Source organism: Myotis davidii, unplaced genomic scaffold (assembly GCF_000327345.1).
Source record: "Myotis davidii unplaced genomic scaffold, ASM32734v1 scaffold174, whole genome shotgun sequence".
Classification (NCBI taxonomy): domain Eukaryota; kingdom Metazoa; phylum Chordata; class Mammalia; order Chiroptera; family Vespertilionidae; genus Myotis; species Myotis davidii.
In genome coordinates, this window is record NW_006289087.1 from 1,273,855 (window position 1) to 1,286,445 (window position 12,591).

Genomic DNA, 12,591 nt, shown 5'->3' on the forward strand with positions numbered 1-12,591 from the left:
TCCTCACCTGGATGTTTTTCCATTGTTTTTTGTTTTTGTTTTATGCGGCAGCCCATAAGGATGATTTCCTCTCTGAAATCAATAAAAATATATTATTAAAAAATACAAAGCCCTAACCGGAGTGGCTCAGTGGATAGAGCGTCGCCCTGCAGACTGAAAGGTCCCAGGTTCGATTCTGGCCAAGGGCATGTACCTTGGTTGCGGGCACATCCCCAGGGAGAGGTGTGCAGGAGGCAGCTGATCGATGTTCCTCTCTCATTGATGTCTCTAACTCTCTATCCCTCTCCCTTCCTCTCTGTGAAAAATCAATAAAATATATTTTTAAAAAAACAAAGGGACAACATCATTCAAAGTTTGCGTGACAAGCAGCCCTTCTCTGAGGACGGTCAGAAGTTCAGGACCTGAGGCTGGAGGGCGGCCGACCTACAGGGAGCTCGCTGGGGCCCGGGGCGGGGGTGGGACTTGGCCCAGAAGCTTCTGGAGACAATCTACGAGGTGTCGTTGATGAAATCAGGTCTTATGGAGGTTTTCACAGATTATATTTCTATATTGTATCAGGGATAAAGTAAGATTCTAAAGCAGAACTCTCTTTTCTTCTCGGCGGCGTCCTGCCGGAAGGTGAGCCGGCGTTGGCATCCGCATGTGCCGGGCCGTTTGTCCTGGGCTGTCATGCTCACTGTTTGCTTGTGACCTTTATGGAAATGAGGGGAAAGAATTAACTCTGCCAGCGTGTGGTCCAGGACAGACTGTCACCGCGTGGTTTAAAGGGCTCCCCTGTGTGCGGAGCGCGTGGTCCCTGCCCTGTGCCGCCGACTCCTGACCCCCGTGGGAATCAGAGCTTCTCCGGTGACAAGCCGTTATCTTTGGCACATTCTTGTCCTTCATTTATAATTTTGTCAAACTTTTTTTTTAATTGGGTTTTTTTTGCTTTTTGGTGTGTGTGTGTTTTGGGGGGGTTAATCCTCACCTGAGGATATTTTTCCATTGATTTTTTTTTTTTTAGGGAGAGTAGAAGGGAGAGGGAAAGACAGAAAGAAACATCGATGTGAGAGAAACACATCGATCGGTTGCCTCCTGCACGCGCCCTGACCAGGGCCCAGTCCGGGGAGGAGCCTGCCACCGAGGTACCTGCCCTTGACCGGAATCGAACCCGGGCCCCTTTGGTCCACAGGCCGACGCTCTATCCACTGAGCCACACCGGCCAGGGCAGGAGGATTTTCTTTACGCTGCGGAGGAGATGACCTTCCAGGTGACCTCTCCCTGAGGGAATCACAAGATTCAGGTCTTGCTTCTGGTTCCTTCTGCATCCGTTGCCTCATTCCCCCGGCCTCCGGGCGCCTCTGTGCCCAGTCCCAGGTCCAAGCCGCTTTAGGGCAGGTTCCCGAGCAGTGAGATGACGGGGACACCCACCTGCTCCCACACTTGCTTCCTGCTCACGTTCAATAACGTGAATTGGTGTGGGGTGTGTTTTTTTTTTTTGCTTTTTGACTAAGAGCCAGGCTGTCCACCAGCGGCAGGAGGATTGCTTTCTATCTATATGCAAATGGGCTGCCGGTCCCCTCCAACCGCTGGGAAACGGCCTTTTAACCAAATGACTTCTATTTCTGTGACTTCAGGTGTGACAGTAGTGGGGTGGGAGCCGACCGTCCGAGTTCCCGTCCAGCCGTGTCACCCACATCAGGAACTCGGGGGAGGGCGAGGTTTGCACCCACTCGACAGTTAGGGAATAAACAAGTCGTTGAAATGCCCAGTAAATACCTAGCTCCTGCCCTAGCCAGTGTGGCTCAGTGGATAGAGAGTCAGCATGCGGACTGAAGGGTCCCGGGTTCTATTCCAGTCAAGGGCACATGCCCGGGTTGTGGGCTTGATGCCCAGTAGGGGGCGTGCAGGAGGCAGCTGATCCATGATTCTCTCTCATCCTTAGAGTTTCAAACAGTGGTTTTTAAGTTTCAAGGCATGAAATGAATGTATTAGATTAGGGAGTGTTTTTATTTATTTATAATAATAGAAAATAGAAAACAGTCCTAGCTGGTTTGGCTCAATGGATAGAGCGTCGGCCTGCGGACTGAAGAGCCCCAGGTTCGATTCCGGTCAAGGGCACATGCCCAGGTTGTGGGCTCGACCCCCAGTGTGGGGCGTGCAGGAGGCAGCCGATCCATGATTCTCTCTCATCATCAGTGTTTCTGTCTCTCCCTCTCCCTTCCTCTCTGAAATCAATTTTTTAAAAAAAAAGAAAAACACTGGTTTCTACCCTCAAGGTTTGGGGTCTAGGCCCTCGCAGATGCCGAAACCCATGATTCCCAAGTCCCCTCTATGAAATGGCATAGATCAGTGCATACAGTTGGCCCTCTGCATCCGCAGACTTGCAACTGTGAATTGAAAACAGTACAGGTTTGGTTTCTGGCCCTGGCCAGTTTGGCTCAGTGGATAGAGCGTCGGCCTGCAGACTGAAGGGTCCCGGGTTCAATTCTGATCAAGGGCACGTGCCTGGGTTGCGGGCTCGATCCCCAGTAGGGTGCATGTAGGAGGCAGCCAATCAATGGTTCCCTCTCATCATTGATGTTTCTATCTCCCTCTCCCTTCCTCTCTGAAATCAGTAAAAAATATATTTTAAAAATATGGGGTTGACGGGCCTGGAGGGGCAGGCTTGGTCGTGGGCGTGGACACCATTCATCGGGGACAGGATGTTCGATGTAGGATTGTTACTAACCGAGGTACAGACGTTATTCCGGGGTAACGTGCTAAGGATCTTATTTTAAAAACCAAAACAAAACAAAACCTTCAGGACCACAGGCATCCCGTTTCTTTAAATGACTCAAATACCACCAGTTAGAATACGAAACGTTGGCCATGGCGTTTGCTTTTCAAAATTCCCAGGATGCTTTCCGTGTCTAACATCTATGCAGTTCAGGAACTGAGCACAGTCACTGCTTGTTCCGTTTGTTGGTGATTAGCATTCATCGCCGCCACCCTGACGCGTGAAGTGATTGTCTCTTGACGCGTGGTGTGGGGGTGGGGGGGGCAGCAGCAGGCAGCATGACAACCTCAGCCATTTACAAAGGCCCGGCCGCCAGGGCAGGTGCTCTGAGGCCTGTCCCTGCAGCAGATCAGACACCTGCCTGCCTGTGGCTGTAACCCTGACCCCCAGTATCTTCTTCAGTGACGGGCAGCGGGAGTGACCGCAGATCTGCTAACGCTCTGACGCGGACGGACTCTCGGATGGTCTCTCAGCATCGGCCCGCCTCTCCTGGAATGATACCAGGTAGCAGATGTCAGATCCTGGCCCCGGGGGGCCGGGGCCATTGCCAGGGCTTGCAGTGTGAGGTCTTAGTACGTTCCCCAGGCGACTTAGGAAGGGATGTGGGATTTGGTGACACATGTCGGAACCTGATGTTGCCTTTTTGGTAAAACAGATTTATGTTAATTTTTTTAAGTTTTTTGTTTTTTGTGGGGTTTTTTTCAGAGAGGAAAGGGAGAGAGAGAGAGCTAGAAACATCAATGATGACAGAGAACCACAGATCGGCTGCCTCCTGCACACGCCTGCTCTGGGAATCAAGCCCACAACCCAGGAACGTGGCCTTGACCGGAATCGAACCCAGAACCCTTCAGGCCTCTCAGGCTGACGCTCTATCCACTGAGCCAAACCGGCTAGGGTTTCTGTTAACTTTTGACGATCTGTTGGGATTCACTATAGAATTTTTTTGGGCGCAGATTTGCAAACGTCCGGCTGTCTCCAAGAGGGTAAAACAAAGAAAAAAATGCTGTTTTTGTTGACTTGCTGTGTTACATGAAGCCCGCGGGCCCCAAATATTTCCCAGCACAAAGAGAAGTTTCCAGCCCTGACCAGTTTGGCTCAGTGGCTAGAGCGTCTGCCTGTGGACTGAAGAGTCCCAGGTTCGATTCCGGTCAAGGGCATGTACCTGGGTTGCGGGCACATCCCCAGTGGGGGGCGGGGGGGTGCAGGAGGCAGCTGATGGATGTTTCTCACGGATGTTTCTAACTTTCTATTCCTCTCCTTTCCTTTCTGTAAAAAATCAATAAAATATATTTTTTTAAAAAAAGAGAGAAGTTGCCATGTGTGCATGTCATCTTGGTAACGGAGGTGGAGGAGGAGGGAGGGCTGGGCAGAAGGTGAAATTCTCCGATGGGCAAGCAAAGGGAAGGGGCCTATCGGATGTCTTGTCTTCCAACCTCCAGACGAAGGTGCGGTTTAATCGGCCTTTCAAGTATGTGGCTACTGTAAACACAGCCGCGGTCGCAGGCAGGCCGAACAGCATGAGACCAGCCGAGAGAGGCTGGGCCCAGACCACGGTTTCTCACCCTCCACGGAGGTAAACAAGTCGCCTAAGGAGACATCAGAAACTGTCAGAAGGGCTTCCTGGATGCGGAGAGGCAGGGAGATGGTGTGAACGAGACATAGCCAACGGCAGTCCTTGGTCACATGAGGAATCAAACCCACACCTGTTGGTGTTTTTTGTTGTTGTTGTCATTTGATTTTTTTTACCCTGACGGTTGTCTGGGTCTGCTTATCTGTTTGCTTTGCTTTTCATCATTAGTTGCCTAAACGGTAAATGCTTTCCTTTTTTTTCTTTCTTAACATTTTTTTTATTGATTTCTTACAGAGAGGAAGGGAGAGGGATAGAGAGTTAGAAACAAGGATGAGAGAGAAACATCGATCAGCTGCCTCCTGTACACCCGCTACTGGGGATGTGCCCGCAACCCAGGTACGTGCCCTTGACCGGAATCGAACCTGGGACCTTTCAGTCCGCAGGCCGACGCTCTATCCGCTGAGCCAAACTGGTTAGGGCCAGGCTCTGGACCCCTGTGCTGTCTTTCTCCAACTTGGAAGAGACTGTTCATCCATTCAGAAGTGCGTACACCTGTTTGAATGTATTTCTGCAAGGGAGACTCAAGAGCTCATGTTTCTGTCTAACGAACAACCCACACCTATCGTTTGCCATCGAGAATGGGTAGAATGAGCCAGAAACTAACTGTGCGAATGTGTCACGTGTCCACAGCTCGAGCAGAAATGCAGTTCTGAATGCTCCTGGCCCTAGAGGCTTGAAAATAACTTTATCGTCGACAAGGAGTTTCACCAAAGCATTGTTAGCGTACAGAGCTTTCAACATAAAGTATTCCCTTTTCACCATGGAAACTTCGAGGCTTTGTTCTGATGGGTAGACGTTAAACAATTTCGAGAAAAGAGGTTCGATGCTAGTTTCAGCTGATTATATAAAAAAGTGATGATGGATAAGTGGGTGTTGTTGTTTTTTTCTTAAATCAACATCTGTTTCCTATGTGTCGCGCAGTCATATTTGCTTAGTGTACAATTCAGGCGAAATCTGGGCTGTTTTTAGCAAAGCCAACACATCAATGGAGGGAGAACTTGAATGGCATTCTGATTTTGCTTACTGACTTCGCTGTCCCAGGAGTCTGTGCTCCTGGTGATGACTCAAGTATCCTTGTCACACAAAGAGAAGGCCACCAGCTCCGTTCTTTCATCTGGAGACGGTTCCTATTTTAGGGGCAGTGACCGCATGGGAGTTCAGTCATAAAACAGATGTGAAATCCTGACTGCATGGGGCTTTCTACTTCCTCTCTCTGAAAACTAGAAAAGTCACGTGAAATGATTTCATAAATTTTTTAAAAATTTTTACCAGAAATAAAATATAGGTATTTACTGTGCAGCAAAATACAGAGATCCTGCCCTAACCAGTTTGGCTCAGTGGATAGAGCGTCGGCCTGCAGACTTAAGGGTCCCAGGTTCGATTCCGGTCAAGGGCGTGTACCTTGGTTGCGGGCACATCCTCAGTAGGGGTTGTGCAGGAGGCAGCTGAACGATGCTTCTCTCTCATCGATGTTTCTAACTCTCTATTCCTCTCCCTTCCTCTCTGTGAAAAATCAATAAAATATATTTTTTTAAAAAATTTTTTAAAAATACAGAGATCCTATTGACATATTTTAACATGTCCCCCTATTCTACGGTGGTAGGTTGATCTTGATTTCAAAGATGTTGTTCCTTTTATCAGTTGTGTGACATTGTTAATTAGACTCTTCTTCTCTCATTTTCTCTTCTATAAAATGAGATCATAATGGTACTTGCGACATAAGGTTTTCCAAGAAATAAGAGAATGACTAGGGGTAAAGCTCTTGGAAGACATCATTAAATGTTGGCCAGTTTTGTTAATATTAGTAATAAGTGTCATTGGTATCTTCAGCTCATGAATCCTGGTTTTCTTATTGCAATGTATCTGCTCCCTTTTTTTATATTTGGCATACCCTTTCAAAAAAAAAAAAAAAACAACAAACTTTATTGCCCTAGCCAGTTTGGCTCAGTGGATAGAGCGTCAACCTGCGGACTGAAGAGTCCCGGGTTTGATTTCGGTCAAGGGCGTGCAGGAGGCAGCCAGTCAATGATTCTCTCTCATCATTAATGTTTCTATCTCTCTCTCCCTCTCCTTTCCTCTCTGAAATCAATAAAAATACACTTTTACAAAAAGGAGAAAGTAAATAAAACTTTATTGTTGGAAGTATTACATATGTCCCCTTTTTTCCCCATTGACCCCTTCTACCCGCCCCCACTCCCAGCCCCAGCCCTTCACCACCCTATTGCCTATGTCCATGGGTTATGCACATCCTATATAATAAAAGGCTAATATGCAAATTGACCAAACATTGGAGCGACCAGTTGCTATGATGAACACTAACCACCAGGGGGAAGATGCTCAATGCAGGAGCTGCCCCTCTGGTGGTTAGTGCACTTCCACAGGGGGAGCGCCGCTCAGCCAGAAGCCAGGCTCACGGCTGGCAAGAGCAGTGGCGATGGTGGAAGCCTCTCCCACTTCCACAGCAGCGCTAAGGATGTCCAACTACAGGGAGGGCCTAAGCCATCAGTCGGACATCCCCTGAGGGCTCCTGGACTGCAAGAGGGCGCAGACCGGGCTGAGGGACCCCCTACCAAGTGCACGAATTTCATGCACCAGGCCTCTAGTGTGCATATAAGTTGTTTGGTTAATCTCTCTCCCCCTCCCCACTTCCCTCTGAGATTAGTCATTCTGTGCGATGCTTCCATGCCTCTGGGCCTGTTTTTTGCATTGTTGGGGCTGACCAGCAGACCCTGAACAGATGACTTTGACATACATTTCTGTGAAAGAGAAGGCTAAGGGACTAATTTGCTTTAGTAGCAAAAAGCCCTGATTGCCTGCCTCATTGGCTTTTGATTGTAACAACAGCTTGACCTCAACTTCATCTCTAGACACAATCAGCAGGGTAAGCATCCTTGAGAAAGCACATGCTTCTACCAGGTCGGGTCTTTGAAGACTGAACATGGAGATTTTAGTAAAACACCCGGGGGATGAGACTTGTTTGGAAAAAGTCAAGGTCGGGGCTACCGCCTTCATCAAGGTCCCCCTCAGAGGCCCCCGACCTTTCAGAGAATCCTCCTTACAGACATGCCAACCAAGTCCTGTGCTTCCCCACCTTCCATCAGTTTATTTTGTTCATTAGAGTCCACATACAAGTGAGATCCTGGGACAGCGTTTTCAATGAATCATTTAAGATCCTCCATCACAACAACGCACGGTCTTCCAGATTTTCAGAGCGTTGAAGACCTAACAATGAAACCTTCCGTGGTGACGCAGCAGCAGGTCCTGTCCGCAGGCACAGGGCTCATTTCCCCTGCAGGGCAGGGTGCCTCCGGGGCCTAGTGCCTCATGAATGTCGCAAAAGAATGGCTTTGCGTGCGTTTCTCCTTGTATTGCCATGTCTCTAGAAATTCTAATAACAAAAGGTTGTATTCTTCGTGGTGCGGATGCAGAATAACCAGGAGGCCCGTTGGCTTGTGTGTCGGAGGGAATGCATGGTGTTTCCGCAGCAGCTGGCGTGCTCTACGGCACTATTCCCAGCACCCTTCCCTTTGTGGTCAAATGGAATAAAACTGTGAAGGGAGGCAGCAGGGCACTTTTAAAAGCAAGCTTCTCCTTGTTAAAGGGAATGCTGTTCCGGTGCTGGCGACCTGGAATGTTCTGTTCGCAACATGAGCAACGGCACCATATTAGGGCACGTCTTTCCTCCTGGCAGCTGGGCACGAGTAGCCGGAGTCAACAACTCAGATTCTGACTATGCAAGTCCGAACGCATCTTACCCCCTTGAAGGACACATTAGCTGACGGAGGGTTTGTTGACCGGATGGATGGGATGGCGAACTAAGCTGGGAATCTGATCAGCACCTTGGGGCTCCTTGCCCGGCCTTGGCATTGGCACCTGCCTGTGGTAGGGCTGTTCTCCAAGGCTGCTTCGCCACCTAGTGGCGGGCTCTGGTCTTGCCTTCACCCGACCAAGGCAACTCACATCAGCTATGGAATCCTGTAATGAATTAGGACAGAGGCAGACGCCCTTCCCAAAGAAGGCAGTTCAAAGACAGGCCCCAAAACAAGCCCCTTTAACTCTTACCACGCGCAGCAGCATGGATGGGCCTGGAGAGCATGATGCTACGCAAAATGAGCCAGTCGGAGAAAGACACGTATCACATGATCTCACTCGTTTGTGGAATATGATGAACAACATACACTGATGAACTAAAATAGAGCCAGAGACATAGAAGCATCGAACCGACCATCCAGCCTCAGAGAGAAGCCAGGGGAAGGGGGGGTGAGAGATCAACCAAAGGAGTTGTATGCATGCATGTAAGCAGAACCCATGGACACAGACAGTTAGGGGGGTGAGGGCATGTGCTGGGGGCTGGGAATGACTGGGGAGAGGTCAATGGGGGGAAAAGCAGACATATGTAATACTTTCAACAATAAGGAATTTAAAAAAAAAAAGTCCCTTTGATACTGTACATACTGGATTCCGAATAGGGAAGAAGCACGAATCATTGCATATTGTGTTTGTGATGAATCACTATGCTTTAATTACGTTCAATTTGTAACAGTAAAATTGGGGGTCACCACAACATGAGGAACTGTATTAAAGGGTCGCGGCATTAGGAAGGTTGAGAACCACTGGGATAGAGCATCAGCCTGCAGATTGAACGGTTCTGGGGTTCAATTCTGGTCAAGGGCACATGCCTGGGTTGCAGGCTCGATCCTCCCTGGGGGGCGGGGAGAGGCAACAGATCAATGATTCTCATTATTGATGTTTCTCTCTCTTTCTTCCTCTCCCTTCCTCTCTGAAATCAATAAAAAGATTTTTTTTTAAAGTATGTCTTCCCTTAGGTGTCTGCACCTGTATGTCAACTCAGTGCCTATCTATATATATAAAAGGCTAAGCAACTATCCGATCAGCCAGTTGGTATGATGCGCACTGACCCCCAGGGGGCAGACGCTCAACTCAGAAGCTGCTGAGCTGCAGTGACTTGGCAGCAGCAATTCTCCGGTGATGCACCCCCAAACTAGAAAGGAAGGAGCCCAATTCCAGGGTGCATCACCCAAGAACTGCCCTCTCGCAATCCGGGAACCCTTGGGGGATGTCAGAGAGCCAGTTTGGGCCCAATCCCTGCAGGCCAGGCTCAGGGACCCCACCTGCCGGAGGGACCCCGTTCACTCCACACATGACCTTCAAGCTGTGTGGCTGCCCCAGGTGCAACTGGCCCGGGAGGAACCGCTAGAGGTTGGTTCCCGGGTGTGTCTGGCCCTCTAGCCCAGTCCCGCCCTGCCACCCACCTTCTAATTAATTTCCTTTCAATGTGCACAAATCTGTGCACCAGGGCACTAGTAGAATATGAACACCCTTGACTCAAAACATACTAACTCTCGGGCACAAAGGCTGTGTGTGCGTCAGGATAAGGAAAAGAGCATTGAGCGTAGAGATGATAATTCTCTTCTCAGGAAAAAGCACCTTAAACGGAAGGCTTTTGGCCTGGATTTATCCTTATTTTATTCGAGTCCCACCTAGACCTCCTGATGTTTAGGAAGTCACGTGTTCCTTATGAAACGATAACTCTTTTCTCTCTCTCTTTTCTCCCCAGACTATGTCCGAGAGTCACAATGAACTTGCATAATAACAATACAACGTTGCCGTTGTTGCCAAACCTCAGCTCCCTCTGGGTTCCTGGTTCCCCAGGTGCAGGGCTGCCCCCGGGCACGGCCACTGATTCTGGCAGCTACAACGTTTCTCAGGCAGCTGGGAATGCCAGTCCTACCAATGGCACCATCAGCGACCCTCTGGGAGGCCACACCGTCTGGCAGGTGGTCTTGATTGCCGTCCTCACGGGGGTCGTGGCCCTGGTGACCATCATTGGCAACATCCTGGTCATCGTGGCGTTTAAGGTCAACAAGCAGCTGAAGACCGTCAACAACTACTTCCTCTTAAGCCTGGCCTGCGCCGACCTGATCATCGGGGTCATTTCCATGAATATGTTTACGACCTACATCATCATGAATCGCTGGGCTATGGGGAACTTGGCCTGCGACGTCTGGCTTTCCATTGACTATGTGGCCAGCAACGCCTCCGTCATGAACCTGCTAGTGATTAGCTTTGACCGGTACTTCTCCATCACCAGGCCGCTCACCTACCGAGCCAAAAGGACCACGAAAAGAGCTGGTATGATGATAGGCCTGGCCTGGGTCATCTCCTTCGTCCTCTGGGCGCCTGCCATCCTGTTCTGGCAGTACTTCGTGGGCGAGAGAACCGTGCCCCCGGGGGAGTGTTATATCCAGTTCCTCACCGTGCCCACCATCACCTTCGGCACGGCCATCGCCGCCTTCTATCTGCCGGTCACCATCATGACCATCTTATACTGGCGGATCTATAAGGAAACGGAAAAGCGTACCAAAGAGCTGGCCGGGCTGCAGGCCTCCGGGACGGAAGCAGAGGCGGAAAACTTTGTCCCCACCACCGGCAGCTCTCGGAGCTGCAGCAGCTACGAGCTGCAACAGCAGAGCGTGGCGCGATCGGCCCACAGGCGGTGCGGCTGCTGCGACTTCTGGTTCCCCACCAAGACCTGGGCACCCAGTGCCCAGCGCGTGGAGCCGGACCACAGCAGCAGCGACAGCTGGAACAACAACGACGCGGCGGCCTCCCTGGAAAACTCCGCGTCCTCCGACGAGGAGGACATCGGCTCGGAGACCAGGGCCATCTACTCCATTGTGCTCAAGCTGCCCGGGCACAGCACCCTCCTCAACTCCACCGCGCCACCGTCCCCTGACAGCCTGCGGGTGCCCGACCCAGAGCTGGGCACGGCGGGCGTGGAGCGGAAAGCCAGCAAGCTGCAGGCCCAGAGGAGCATGGACGACGGAGGCCGCTTTCAAAAGAGCTTCTCCAAGCTTCCCATCGAGTTAGAGTCGGCCGTGGACCCGGACAAGACGTCCGACGCCAACTCCTCCGTGGGGAGGTCCACGGCCACGCTACCTCTGTCCTCCAAGGAGGCCACTCTGGCCAAGAGGTTTGCTCTGAAGACCCGGAGCCAGATCACGAAGCGGAAGCGGATGTCGCTCATCAAGGAGAAGAAAGCCGCCCAGACCCTCAGCGCCATCCTGCTGGCCTTCATCATCACCTGGACGCCCTACAACATCATGGTCCTGGTGAACACCTTCTGCGACAGCTGCATCCCCAAAAACTACTGGAACCTGGGCTACTGGCTGTGCTACATCAACAGCACCGTGAACCCCATGTGCTACGCCCTGTGCAACAAGACCTTCCGCACCACCTTCAAGATGCTGCTGCTCTGCCAGTGCGACAAGCGGCGGCGACGCAGGCAGCAGTACCAGCAGCGACAGTCTGTGACCTTCCACAGGTGTGTGCCCGCACAGGACCTGTAGAGTGAGCTTGGTCAATGGCCATGACCTTCTGCAGGTGTGCACCTGAGCAGGAACTGTAGAATGAGCTTGGTCAATGGCCATGACCTTCTGCAGGTGTGCACCTGAAGCAGGACCTGTAGAATGAGTTTGGCCAATGGCCATGACTTTCTACAGCTGTGCAACCAAGCAGGACGTGTAGAGTGAGCTTGGTCAATGGCCATGACCTCCTGCAGGTGTGTGCCCACGCAGGACCTGTAGAGTGAACTTGGTCAATGGCCGTCACCCAACACACACGCCAGCCCACAGGCCTTCGGAGGGCGTCCGTGGGGGGTGGGGGAGGATGATTCCTGGTAATAATGTGCTTATCACTCAGATGAGAAAGCTGCCTGTTTACTGAACCATTGGATAAACCCATTTTAATACAAAAAAAAAGTCAAATATTAATTCAGAGGGGGAAAATAGCGTATTACTGAATATAAAGAAAGTGACTCTGAAATAGACTTCCAGTGTTTTTTCTTAAAGAGGAAAAAAATTGCTTCATGGCCATTCGACACCCATGCTTGCCTCTTTTCATGTCCGTGAGTCCTGGAATTTCAGGGCCACACAGCTGGCTGCCCTCGATGCCGCGTCCTTCACACGGACCCCAACAGTGTGGATTCGGGGTTCCGCGTGGACAGGGCCAGGTGACTGTCCCCGCGGCCCTGAGGCTGTTTCATCGCCGCTAAGCTGCACCTTCTCGCCCCAGGAGAGCTGTCCGTCTCCTCTTGGGTGTGTTGTGAAACTCTGTTTGTGGACTTGATTTTTTGATTCCTGCCGAGTCCTGTTGGGTGCAGTTCAAGTTTTGTACAAATAAA

The 12,591-nt window shown here is 50.8% G+C and overlaps 1 protein-coding gene across 3 annotated transcripts in view; it reads left to right on the plus strand.

Annotated features, from left to right (window-relative positions):
- CHRM3 (cholinergic receptor, muscarinic 3) overlaps positions 1 to 12,027 on the plus strand; it is a 24,805-nt gene extending 12,778 nt beyond the window's left edge. Inside the window, exons 2-3 of one of the 3 annotated variants that reach the window (XM_015562355.1) lie at positions 9,967 to 11,792; positions 11,971 to 12,027. In XM_015562355.1, coding sequence (XP_015417841.1) covers positions 9,986 to 11,758 — 1,773 coding nt within the window. In that variant the 5' untranslated portion in view covers positions 9,967 to 9,985 and the 3' untranslated portion in view covers positions 11,759 to 11,792; positions 11,971 to 12,027. Of the gene's footprint in view, positions 1 to 9,966 lie in introns of all 3 variants that reach the window. The other 2 variants (XM_015562354.1, XM_006761250.2) reach the window with 2 other exon arrangements.
- Positions 12,028 to 12,591: the final 564 nt, after the last annotated feature.